This window comes from Xiphophorus maculatus, chromosome 11 (genome assembly GCF_002775205.1).
Source record: "Xiphophorus maculatus strain JP 163 A chromosome 11, X_maculatus-5.0-male, whole genome shotgun sequence".
In the NCBI taxonomy this organism is placed as follows: Eukaryota; Metazoa; Chordata; class Actinopteri; order Cyprinodontiformes; family Poeciliidae; genus Xiphophorus; species Xiphophorus maculatus.
In genome coordinates, this window is record NC_036453.1 from 19832465 (window position 1) to 19846326 (window position 13862).

The 13862-nt window shown below is 39.8% G+C and overlaps 1 protein-coding gene across 5 annotated transcripts; it reads left to right on the forward strand.

Moving 5' to 3' along the window:
• The first annotated feature begins 425 nt into the window (after window positions 1–425).
• On the forward strand, window positions 426–13565 carry LOC102228975 (zinc finger protein ubi-d4-like). Of its 5 annotated transcripts, none has more exons than XM_023342573.1 (12): window positions 426–514; window positions 3267–3427; window positions 4337–4444; window positions 4609–4787; window positions 4901–4993; window positions 5062–5140; window positions 5363–5404; window positions 7687–7824; window positions 7907–8041; window positions 8142–8254; window positions 8878–8959; window positions 10395–13565. In XM_023342573.1, the coding sequence occupies exons 1-12, from the start codon at window positions 483–485 to the stop codon at window positions 10475–10477; spliced, it is 1245 nt and encodes a 414-aa protein (XP_023198341.1). In that variant the 5' UTR covers window positions 426–482; the 3' UTR covers window positions 10478–13565. The 5 variants fall into 5 exon arrangements, with proteins under 5 accessions (XP_023198341.1, XP_023198343.1, XP_023198342.1 ...); XM_023342575.1 differs by having other exon boundaries at window positions 8884–8959; XM_023342574.1 differs by having other exon boundaries at window positions 7910–8041.
• The last annotated feature ends 297 nt before the right edge of the window (window positions 13566–13862 follow it).

Consider the following 13862-nt stretch of genomic DNA (forward strand, 5'->3'; position numbering starts at 1 on the left):
AAAAATAGTTTATAAATATCAAGCGAAAGAAAAAAAATACATAAATTTCAGCAGTCAAAACTACATATACACAGTGCAATGCAAAAAGGAGGACATCATACAGAAAAGCAGCCCAAATCCCCATGGAAGCCTTCGGAGGGAGACAAATATCCTACAGGTAAAAGTAAAACTGGACACCTCCTTCACCTATGTTGTCCCAATAAACTTTTTTTTTTTGCTGTAATGTGATAAAATACGAAACCGTTTAATTGTTAATACTTTTGCCTGCACTCATTGACAAAACTCCATTGGGGCAAAAAAAAAAAACAAACAAAAAAAAACAAACGAACTTAAAGTTTTTTAAAATGTCATCCAAATAATTGCAGTGACACCTATTCGCCACTGGGAGCCGCACGAATTCAAGCTTCTGCTCCATCTGCCTACAAGTCCAGACAGGGGGCACTCATTACCCGGCAGGCACTTTACCCGTGTTTTAAAGCAAGATGGCAGCTGTTGTTGAGAATGTTGTCAAACTGTAAGTACTGGACTTCCTTGCAGATTTTATACCTATAAAGGTGACGCTCACCTCAGTCACGTTATTCCGTCTGTATAGTTACTCATTCACCGACTATTTAGCCAGCTAGCTTAGGAGCATTCTGTTTTAGTTTGGTTAGCCAACGCTGTCGAAGCGTCGTGTCTGTCATTTTACATCCTGGAATGGAAGTGGAAGTTAGCAGACACGCAACTTGTACTTTTCTACACACACGAGTCACTAATATGTGTTGAGAAACGTGTGTGAAGTTTCCTTGTGGTGTCGGTGTTGTTAATTGTTACGTCCTTGTGGTCAAACGGTCGACGCAGCTAGGTGGCTCGCACGCTAACAAGCTAAAGAGCCCAACGCTGTTTAGGACAACTGGCCGACTAGTTTTTTGATGAATGAAACACTGGCGGTGAAGTTTTTTTTCTTTAATTTTGACAGCTTAGACGTTTCTGTGGCTGTCACGCTTTAGATCAGATCACTGCAACTCTTTTTGAGGTGCAAAGTTTATTGCTTTGATGAGGCGTGTGCGTGAGCTCAAACGTTCCTCCATTTCCGCTGTCTCCCTCATGATGCAGCGGTGCAGCCTGAACCCTGGTTAATGTTGGACTCTAATTACAAGCCTTTAACTGAGATTACACACACAACATACCGACACATGTCCTCAAATAACCTCGGCAATGCTTTGAAAATATGTAAAACGTGCTTTGATAACTTTTTTAATGTATGTTTGTATTCACCAGTTCCTGTCAAACTTTCCATACACTTATAAGCATAATTTTTTTTAAATCGATTTTAAGCTTTTAAGAAGTAATTTAAACAGTTGTTTTTGAAAGATGGAATACGTTTACAACTTAAAGCTTGAATAAACTTTAGAAACAAGAATTAGGTGCATAAATTTTAATAAACTGTGGATGAACCTATACATACAAGTTATAATTTATTAATCACTCCCAAGGTTTTTCCCAGAAAACTTAATAAGCCTGCTGGTTGGGTGCCAGGGCAATCATTCATCCAGCAGCCTGTCATGTTTTTGAGTTAATAAATGTTTAAAGTTGGCAGGAAATTTGAAAATATCACTTGATGATTATGTGTTATTGAAACATTGGAGATTAATACCTGAACACCAACTATAAAGTCTTAAAAAATACAAACATTTTAAAAAGACTTAAATAAATAAGCAATGCTTAGCCTGGTGGGGGTGCAAGTAAAGCCTGGTGGCCCACCAGGCTTTTAATACACTGGGAGAAACCCTGAGTCCCGATTAGTAACATTTTAGCATAATAACGCAAACATTTTTCTCCAGAAGAAAGCACCACATTTAATTCAAGCTTGACTATATCAAGCATTTCTGTCTGGAAACTATACTCCCAGTTCATGTTGATGTTAAATTGCCCTTTCTGTAGATTATGGTGCTGTTGTCACTTCCTGTTCACGTTATACTTAAGCCTTTGTCATTTTGTGGTTGTTCTTTGTCATCCTAGCAAATCTGTCATTGAGAGTGACAGTTCGGATCCCGTGGCTGAAACAAAGTTGGGTGTACCAATTGTACATTGATCAAAAATCTTCTGAAATGGGTAAAGTTAGCTTAGATTAAACTGTTTCTGGTCTGACCATGACAACATCCTCAAAGCAAAGTCTTTGCAGGAAAACCAACCAATTAAAATGAGCTCTACCAAGTCTGATAAGAACAATGGTCAAAGGATAATGCTAGAAGCTTTATCAAAAACAAAAACTAAGATACTTTTATCCACAATAGAACTTTATTATATTAATAGAAACAATACGTCGTATGTAAATCTATGACTGAGACAGATAGTAAATGGTTACATTTGACTCATTTCACAAGTCGCATTTTTCAGCACCAGATTTATTAGGAAGTAAATAAACTGATGTGTAGTTTAAATGTTGAGCTCATGACTCAGTTTTCTGAACTGAGCAGTGATATTCTCTTACTGGAAACTTTTTTTTTGTATGATTGATATTCAAATAAATACTACTGTCAGCTTTTTCCACTCGAGAGCTGCTGGGTACGGTTAAGTTCTGTGTTTAACTGGAGTAACTTTAAGGAAGTAGACTCGACCGCTGAAATACCGGTAGCTGGGTAGTGGCCAGTCTCTTGCCCAACTGCAGCTCAGTTCCTGCAGTGGAAGAAAACTTTTTGGCTAGTTTGTGTTGCAGATCCAACTTTTTACTCTGCTTGTAATTCTTCTACAAAGTAGGAAGTGTGGATAAAAACCCAGCTCTCTGTTATTTAGACTTCACTAATACTTGACATTGTCAGAGCTTGTTTAAGTTAATTTAAGTAATAAATCCAGACTAAGTCATAACTATAGCTGTATATTTCTAATGTTTTTTCCTTGATTTTCCCTTTTATCCATATTTTGTTAGGAGTCAGTCAGTGAGTTCTCCTTTAAGTGTGTTCGTAAATAACCTGGTCTGACTTTGTCGACCTTGGAGTCTTGATTGAGGCCCAGCTGCTGCGGCCGGCCTGTCACTGTGATCACTTTAAATAATGTCACCAACTGTTTCTCACTGCCACTGTAAAAACATGCTTGTGCAGCAGTGAGACGAGCCTCAGGAAACACTGATGAGGCTGAACCCTTACCCACCCACACACACACACACACACACACACACACACACATTTACTTTTTTTATTAGAAATGACTCATGGTACCAAACCGCTGTTGGACTTTTTCTTATGAATTTAATATTTCAACTTCTTGCAACTTCTTGTTTTGCTCAGATTGGGAGAGCAGTACTACAGAGATGCCTTGGAGCAGTGTCACAACTACAACGCCAGGCTGTGCGCTGAGAGAAGCGTTCGGATGCCGTTCCTGGACTCTCAGACCGGCGTGGCTCAGAGCAACTGCTACATCTGGATGGAGAAGAGACACCGGGGCCCTGGTAATAATCCAGATTTGCTCTCTTAGAGATTTTACAGAGCTTAGCACAACCAGACCGAAGTCGAACTGTCGACACGCAGTCAGGTGGTTTTTGGATGTTCGTTTTTACACAGACACACCGAGCCGATCTCCCTCTGCAGCACCATCCTGGTGTTTTCCGCTTAAACAAACACACCCACAAAATTCAGACCAAACACAAAATGGCTTTCAATGGAGAGGGGGTGAAATGTTCGATTATCGTCACACAGATGCAACAATGAGAACCAATTTCAAAAGTCCATTCTGAGCCCTTAAACCCTTTGTAAGAAGCAAAAATCTAAGGAGATGTAAACACTTTGCAAAAGCATTCCTACCTGTTCATTTACACATTTAATTTCCTAACAACCACAAATTTGTATTTGAGCATTTTGTATGGATTTCATTATGTGCAGAGGTCAACAGCTCAGGGTCGAGAATCAGTTGACGTCGTAACTACTAGTTGTTGCTACAGTTGTGGCTTTCATGGAAGAAAGATGTAAACATGTTAAGAGGTTCTCTCGGCAGCATTATTCTGTAGAAATACTTTTGTTCAGCAAGGACAAGAAAGCTGATCAGAGAGATGTACACCCAAAAAACTTGTAACCCTTTTGAGCTGCAGTTATATCATTTTGTGGCTATAAAGTAAGAAAATAAGAAGCTTAAGGGGTGTAAATACTTTTGCCAGGCGCTATAGCTGGGTTAGCATCTGGTGTTGCCAGCTATAATTTCCTTCTGAATGCTACAAAGAGACAACTTCAACACACCAAGATCAGATATGGCATCTTCCATTAGGAAGGAAGCTGCTGCTGAGTCATTTAGTCTGAGTGCTTCCATCAGCCTGCCGAGCGTCCATCGATCTGGACGGGTCAGTGACGTGCTCTCCTCTCCTCAGGCATGGCTCCGGGTCAGCTCTACACGTACCCAGCCAGGAGGTGGAGGAAGAAACGGAGATCTCATCCTCCAGAAGACCCGCGCCTCATCTTCCCTCCTGTCAAGTCAGGTACCACGGCAACGAGCTCGACTTGCTCTCAATTTAATTAGGTTTTCAGCAACATGTCTGGTAAAACTGCAGGATACCTCACTTCATTTATGATGGAAAAAAATGACTTTCATGTTGAAGCATCAAAGCAAAGTATTAAGTTTCGATCTGTTTTTTACTCTTAGAATTAGATTTGGGGTTGAAGAAGGACGTCCTGCTGTCGTCGGATGGCAGCAGCTTGGAGGCCTTGCTGAAGGGGGAACCTCTGGACAAACGGACCCCGGCTGACATCCGGGGGTCAGAAGAAGACTCCAATCAGAGCGACTACACCGGCAGCCTGAACTCCTCCACCCGGATTAGAAAGGTTCCTGCTCTCACAGCCGACATCTCATTTACTGCCGACATTAAATGAGATGTTCAACCTGGACTTGTTATCCGCTCTATTTATCTTCCACCCTCCTCCTCTCTTCAACATAGAGAATCCTCGAGCCAGACGACTTCCTGGATGACCTGGACGACGAAGACTACGAGGAAGACACGCCTAAAAGAAGAGGCAAAGGGAAAGGGAAGGTAAAAATTGACTGTGTGTTTTTTCTTCATTTATCCGGACTTTGGGTTGACTCCAGCCTCGTCTGCAGGGTCGAGGAGTGGGTAGCGGCAGGAAGAAGCTGGACACGGCAGCGTTGGAGGACAGGGACAAACCCTACGCCTGTGACAGTGAGTCCTCATGCGACAGTAATCTCTTAACAAAGCTAAAGTTCTGCTGCTTCTTGTTGCTGTTCTGTTGGTTTCCTCCACCTCTTTCCTATCTTCAAATTGAGAATCTGTACCTCTTGAACTGTTTTTCTTGCCTCTATTGAAACGGTTTCGCTTTCCTTGCTGTTTCTGTTTCTCTGATCTTCTGTCTGTGCTCTCCTCTGATTCTCTTCTCTCTTCCAGACACTATCAAACAAAAGCACATTTCAAAACCTTCTGAAAGAGGTAGATTTCTCTTCATCACTTCTTTCTCTCATTGTCTGTTACTGAGTAGATGTATGTATTTTTATGTACTGTCACTGTTCTTTTTTTTCTGGAAGGAGGATTTTTTTCTTTTGCTTGCAGTTTCTCTTGGCCAAAAACATAGACTCTCATATCCAAATGTAATGAACCAGATTTTGAAGGTTTCAGTAACTCTCAGCTTAAGTTTAGTTCTTGAAGATGAGTGTCAGTAAATTTTCCAGCTAAACTTCTTAGTTAATGCATGAGGTTTGGTTTTTGTCCGTGTTTTTGTTTGCACCCTTCTGAACATTCACTCATTTCACATTCTATTTTTTCTAAAGGCCTTTGCTTTGATATCGAGTCAGTTTGATGTTTGCATGACCTTTTCAGTCTGTTCAGCCACCGTCTACAGTCACATGGTTTGATGTGCTTATTTAGATCTTCAGACTCTCACCCAAGATGCTTATTTTAGCTGACAGATGATGAAATGTGGTGGTTAGCATTTTGAGGAAATAAAAAAGCAGAGCTTGGTGCAGCGGTGAAAGGAGAAGTGTAGTCTTTGACTTGTTACACACATCACATAACAACCCCACCCTCCCAGAGTGGCAGCTTCACACGGATTTATCTTTGTACTGTTTTCAAGATGGGGATGCCTGGTATCACATAATCTCCTTTAATCTCAGTGGTTTACAGAGCACATGAAAACCAAGGGATTATTGTTGGAGGGGGCGGGGGTTTCGTCTCAGTTGTAAAAGTCTTACTTGGAATTATGCCAACCAATCATTTATGATTAAGATTGATGCTTACTGTGAAGCTGAAGAGCTGAATAATTTCATAGTTTTAACTGCATCTTTTAGTTGTTTACTAAACCTAAATAGTGACCGTACCCTGCAAACATAATCATGACACCTGAACTTTTTCACTATTTGTCTCACTATAACTACAAACTTTAGTGTATCTACCTGGGATTTCACATAATAAGCACCACAAAAAGTGGAGCACAACTCTGGAGTGGAAGGAAAATGCGTAATTTTATTTATTTATTTTTTTAGTAAAAATCTAAAAAGTGTGGCATGCATTTTGTCCTCGCCCCCTCCTCCTTTGTACTTTGATACTCACAGAAGTCACCCAATTAATAAATAGTCCACCTGTGTATTAATAAACACTTGCCATAATGCAGCCAAAAGGCTTGTGGTAGCTCTGGAGGAGCTGCAGAGATTCCCAGTTCAAGAAGGAGAATCTGTCAACACTCCTGCCTTCAGTCATACATTGGACATGCGTATGTTTTGTGGAAGAATAGAAAGAACGCCATCAAAAGTTCCCATCTGTTACATTTTTGCCCCTTACAAGTGAAACAAAGCGCTCAGTCAGCTGAGATCAAAATGAAAATTGTGTGTGGTGGTAAGCGAGCCTACATCACCCTGAGCACAACCTCACTATAGTAGAAATATGTAGGTGGCAGCATCATGCTGGGTGGTTGCATTTTATTAGCAGAGACCAGATAGTCTGCCAGGATTGACGAAATACATTCAGGAAAAAACATCCAGTTGGATAACAATCGTAAAAACAGGCAGAACTCCAGAGAATTGAGTCAGATTAGAGCGCATTCACGTTTAAAAGCTTGTAATTTATAGCAATTCTTGAAAACTGGTGTTCACAAACTCTCTCCGTCAAATCTAACCAGGCTGGAGCCTTTTATTACAAAGAATGAAAGACATAAATTTCAGTCCCTGGACATGCAATGCTGTTAGAAATATACCCTGACAGATTTACGGCTGTAATTTCAGTGAAAAATGGTTCAACCAAGTTCTGGCTCAGAATACAAATGCATGACGCACTTGTCAGATTTTTTTTTTTTAGAAACTAGATAGTATGAATATTTTACAAAGCAACATTTAAAAAAAAATAAAATTAGCAGAACGTGTCATCTGTATTTTCCCATTTCTGCTTCTGTGACTTCAGCTTGTAATGCTGTTCCTATTTTAATATTCACTATAAAAAACATTGAAACTTTGTGGGTTAAAAGTGATTTCCTGTTTGTCTCACACATCATCACTTCTCCCCACATGAACCGTCTAACAGAGACTTCTCTCAGACCACCGCAGCCTTAATATGTGGAAAGCTCTTTATTCTTCAGAAACACAGCAGGTCTTTTATTTCAGTGAGAGAGTAATAAAATAAATCGCTTTGGTTAGACTCTCACCTTTCACTGCGTTTTTTTTACTGCGCATATTTGTGCTTTTTTTTCTTCTTTTTGAAAATATGTTTTCCTATTTTGGTGTCAGTCTGTGGGAAGCGCTACAAGAACCGCCCAGGCCTGAGCTACCACTACGCCCACTCGCACCTGGCGGAGGAGGAGGGCGAGGAGAAGGACGACCTGGAGATGAACGAGCCGACCCTCCCGCTGCCCGAGGAGCCAAAAAGTAAGAAACGAGCACCAGAGACTTTCTGTGTAACTATGCAGGCATCTCTGGTAACTAATAACTATTTTTTTATTCCCTTAAGCAGCTCCCAAAAAAGGCCCAGATGGTCTTGCATTACCTAATAACTACTGCGATTTCTGCTTGGGAGACTCCAAAACCAATCACAAGACGGGCCAATCAGAAGAGCTGGTGTCCTGCTCGGACTGTGGACGCTCTGGTACGTCCTTGAGGTTTTTGAAAGAGGCATGCATACTGCACACATAGACCTGTTCACTAATCTGTGAGAATGTTTCTGTTACTGTGTGTGGTGAACACAGGCCACCCCTCCTGCCTGCAGTTTACTCCTGTAATGATGGCTGCTGTGAAGACGTATCGCTGGCAGTGCATAGAGTGCAAATGCTGCAACATGTGCGGTACCTCTGAAAATGATGTGAGTCTCTAATATTAGTATGGAGTTGGGCTCTGAAATGCAGGAATTGCTCTGCAGAACTGCCCAGTTTTAAGTGAGCCACCAATTACTTTAACAGGGTAGCAGCCCAGGTTGTGGAGGCCCCAGAACTGTTTAGTTTATTATTTTGGCAATTATTAATTCTTTTTAGCCTACATCTCCTGTTTTTATTATGCAGCTTTGATTAGGAACCTTTTAGAAAAGGATATAATAAACAAACATTTTTTTGTGGACAAAGCCTAAAGGTTTTTACTAGTTTGTTGTAAAGGAAACTTCTACAGGTGGGGCACCTTCCTCCTGTATCAGGCTCTGTACTTGGCTATACTTGCAGCCAAACTAATTATCAATATATATTTTTTAAAGAATCATGCAACATATTTTCTGCTGATGTTTGCATCATTTAGAATTGTTTACATGCACACATTCAGGTTTATGTGCAGTAATTGGTGTGAATTAATGGGAATTCAGCAGTCTGATTAAGTTTTCAGAGAAATATTAATCATAATGTTTGGTATTTAAGCTGGATTTGTCCTTTACAGACTTTAATGTAAGGGCCAAAGAAGTTCTCTAAGAAAGTTCATGAGTTCTGATTGTGTTTCTTCAAGGATCAGCTTCTCTTCTGTGATGACTGCGATAGAGGCTATCACATGTACTGTCTCAACCCGCCGATGTCTGAACCTCCAGAAGGTAACTTCATTAATGACACACTGTTTTGGACAATGAGCCTCTTATCAAAAACTGTGTGCCCAAATCTTCACAAATCAAGTTTAATTCAGAATGGATGGGAGAGTCTGTATCAGGACAGCTTTATCGCAGTCGGCCGTTGATAAATGTTGATATATTGATAAAAACAGAAAGCATTTACCTACAACGCCCTTTTATTTTGTTGTTTTTCCCCACTCTTCTTAGAATTTGTAAATGGAAAAAAAGGGGAAAAAAACACATTTCTCATGGAGGAAGACAGTTTGAAGAGCACATAAGGAATCTTAACTATTTAACTTTTTCAAAGTACTGGATAAGGTTCTGTCTCCATTTGTCAGAGCCATGCTGCCCCTGAATATTGACATTGACTAGTCATGAGACGTCAAACTAACTCTTGGATTTGTCGCGGTTTTCTCTCTGGCGCATTAAAAATGCTTCAGTAAGGATTACTATATTATAAGCCTGGTGGGTCGAGCCCAGAAGTCGGCCTCGGCCAGTATAAGGAACTCTTAATGCTCCAGCATACAAAAACATTTTAGTATGGTCAAAAATTTCCATAAATATCATTGTAAACCTTCTCTAGAGACTGTAAACCGTTATTATTTTTTTATGTGGCAGCAGATTTTATTATAAATGTCCCACTTTTTGTCCTAGAACACAAAATAACGTTCCAATAAATAAAGTAATAGACATATTTATTCCCTGATTACATATTTCAAAATGGATACTATTATTAGCTTTCATCCTCATCATGCAAAGCAAATATTCAATGTCTTTCTGAAATTAACTCCTTAAATGCCACTTTTTGTTTAAATCTTGACTTCAAAATGCCTGAAAACTTTTCCTTCCTATGAATGCAAAACGATTCATATTGTTTTGTTTGTCGAATAACAACACCATAATAATTTGAAAAAGAAATTACGATGTATTTTACTTTATATCTGCGGTATTGACTTTAGGATGCCACACCTTTGTTTTTCATAACATATATGAACAAATTAGCGCCACCTGCTGGTCTCTTACAGTCAGTAATCCTTGAAAATATTGAGAAAACATTGATTTATACTGCAATGGGCAATATATTTAAAAATATAGATTATAAATGGGATTTAGTAGCACAGATTTCTGTCCAGATCTGTCTTGCAAATGAGAGCTGGACCTCAATGTGGTTTTAGCCAGAGAACTACAGATGTTAAATTTAAACCTTTGGCCCAAATCTTGTTGCATCATCAGGAAAAGACAAACATTAAAGCTATGCACTAGGACTGGGGCAGCAAAATAAAGTCCAACACTTTCTTGAACATCATTTTGATAAACAAGTCGTTGACTCTCCTTGGTAAAGCTGATAAAACGTCACCAGACTCATCGGAGCATCAACTTTTAAACATTTCCCAACACGTCTTTCTCTGTCATCATTCAGGGAGCTGGAGCTGCCATTTATGTCTGGACCTTCTGAAAGACAAGGCGTCCATATACCAGAATCAGAACGCACCTACGTCGTGATGGCCGCGCCGTCACCCAACCGTCCTGCAGCATTACGGTGAACCCCTCAAGGTACACAATGACCTCCTCCCTCCCCTTCACCGGGTGTCGGCGTGGGGGGTGGAGTGTGCTCTGGAAACAGGAGGAACGCCTGATCAGACTGGCCTCAATTAGCACCAGATTATGACTGTTACACAGTTCCGGCCTTAGATCCAGTCTAGTGGGTTTTATTTTCATCCACTCGCCACATTTAGCCAGTTTGGCATCGTTTGTTTCAGAGACCCGTCATAAACGGCCAAACTTCCACTTTGCGTTCAGCTTTTATACCTAAAGTTGCTAAAGCTTCGTCTCTGTCCTGTAATGTACTGATTTTATGGAGTTTAAAAAGCTTGATCATAGTGAAAAACAAGTACATTTTATAATATTTATATATTTCTATGGTAAAGATTATTATGTATGTAAAGCTTTGGGGAAAAAGGAATGATTGTGTTTAATATTAGCTGTCATATTAGGAGAAAGGCCACAACCACATGATTTTTGTGGCACCGCTAAACGTTTTGAGCCACCTGATGCGGTCAAAGGGATTTACTTCGACAGTAAAGGGTTCAACGTCTTCACAATAAAAACAAACAGGAAACAGGAAGTATAAATAGAATCCCTCTGATGCTTATCAGCGTGGCTCCACAGGCTGCACCGCTTCAAAGATGGCAGGTTGGACCTTTATCTCTCGGGTCAATCTTGGCATGGCGTTGGCTTATCGAGCTGCACTCGTCGTCATGGTGACGCACTGATGTGCATGCTTCACATTGTCATAATTTTGTGATTTGGTGACTTGTTTCAAAACTTTTTCCACCTTTTGTGACATATTTTGTACTATTTAAAAAACAAATCTGTTTCGAAAGGTTAAAGAGTAAAAATAGTAGCAATAACTTGTCTGCATGAATGCACACCCTTTGACCTTTTGCTCCAGTTTTAATATCAAATTTTGTGTGTACATCGAACATCAGTTAAGTCTGAATTTGGTCTAAACGACCACTAAGCTTTTCCTTTCAAAGAAAATGACCTACCTCCATGTGGGAGAATGTTTTGGTCTGATGAGTCACGTTTCTAAACGGAAGGTTTGGACCAAACACTGAGGATTCTTAGAAAATTACAATCTCATAAACACCAGTTCCATTTTGACCACAGACCTTCTTGATGTCTGATTAATGGCTTCCTCTCAATCTCATATATTTGGAGAATGTTTGGCGAGTCAAGATGTTTTTACTCCTACTGAAGAAGTCTGAAGGTAGATCAAATGGTATTTAGTTGCAGAGTGTGCAAACTGTTGTAACCAGGTTTTCTAAATTCAGTTGAACTCTGCAGGATTCCCGTCACATTTAGAGGGGAAAATGTTCATGGTCTCATATTTTAATGTCACAAAAACCTGTCATTGTGACTAGGCTGTGTTAACACTGCAGCCTGAAGTGACCCAATTCCGATTTTCTTTTTTTTTTTTTTTTTGCCGTAATCCGACCTGCATCTGATCTTTTCATGACAGTCTGAACAATACAAGTCTGATGTTTTTAGAGTGCCACCCAGGCCGATACGTATCCGATTCAAATGTGACCTAACCTCCAGGTCGCATTCATCTGACTTGTGTCACTGATACTCGACAAACGTCACTATTCTGCGTCCTGATACGCCCAAGTGGGAAGACAAACAGCAACCACGTTAATATGCTGCTCTGGTCGGACAACAACTTCAAATGTGTAAGCTATGCTCCACCGTTAGCATCCATGTTTACTACCGCAAACACTGAGAACGCTGACGCTATTGCGCCCTCTACTGCTCATGCGGGGCACTTGTAGATCGTTTGCCGTTCACATTGGAGATCACATACAGGTCACACATATTTAGAAGTGTGAACGGCCATGGCAAAAAAAAAAAATCCTGAATAGACAAAAAATCGGAATTGGGTCACTTCAGGCTGCAGTGTGAACGCAGCCTAGGTTGTGTAAATTTTCGGGAGCCACTGTCTTGTCTGTCCTTAACTACGGGACTCCACCTGAGGACTGCACCAAACATACCCAGAATGCCATGCTCTGGTTATAATCATGACAAAATCTAAACCCTGTTGTTGTCAGCAGCCTAATAAAGGGAATATCGCTGTGTTCTAGCAGTTTGCTCATCATTTGCCACATCTGGTGCCGAATGTTGAGGTTGTTTGGATGCTGGGAGGACAGGGACTTGTAGCAGCCAGCTTGACGGATAATGTGCGATACTGTAACTTTTTCCTAGCAGAAGATGTTATCACACAAACTGTTTGGCCCCAGATATGTAAGTGGTTCTATATTATAGAGGAGTTATGTGTATGTTTAGTCCCGGAGAGGCTGCTGTTCTTGTCTTAGTTTTTCTAAATGTGGCTGAAAAGCAGAAGCAGTTCCTTTACCTCAAACAGAATCAGTATTTAAAGAATCGAACCATGATGTAGATAAGTCAGAAGAGTCAAAGTAACGGTGATTACAGCTGCAGGTTCTGCGTTATTATTCAGCTGCATGTTCACTTCATATAGTCGTCTCAGAGCTAAGTCGGTACACGTGTCTGGGGAAGCGGTGTAAAATAATGTAACCATGTTATGTCTTTTCAATGGCCAACTAACAATAACTAAAGCATTACACCAGTATGATTTGGTTTACTTTCCTATAATTTACTGCTTTATCTATAGAGTGGTTAGTAAACTGTTTATCTGCTCTTTTTGTGTCCATCATCAGTGATGTTTAGGATTCAGTAATTTTTTTTTTTGTTAATCCTGTGATCCAGATCTCAGCTGAAGCCTCTTTCTTCCAAAGCTCAAAGCAAAACTTCTTGTGATTACAATGAAGAGACGAGGAAATTCGCATTAATGGGGACATTTCTCACCTTATTTTATTTCACATTACAACCGCTATGTAATTATTATTAGATTATGCTTCTGTTTTTGCATTGGGAGAGAATTGTTTGTTACATAATATTTAAATCAAAATCATAGGTTTACAGATTAGGGGAATTTTCTTTGGGTGGACTTTTATTTGAATTGTGATGGAATGTTTTATTGTAAAAAAAAAATAATAAATACTGAGCTCTATAATCTGGTGTCTTTTATTTTCCTGTAGTAGTTAAATTATTTAAAAACGGAAACTGTTGTTTTAGTGGCTTTACAAAACAAATATTACTAGAGATGCACCAATCAGATATTTGTGGCTGATTTCCAGCGTTTGGACAACTTAGACCTGCTAATACAATTTAAAATAATTTGGTAAGTTTGAATTTTTCTCTACAAATATAAAACCTTTAATTTTTTTTACATTTGTCTGTCTAGACATGACACCTATATAGGGTCACTAATAAGTTAGCAGCACTATTGGCATTAAAAGCGATAAGCAAT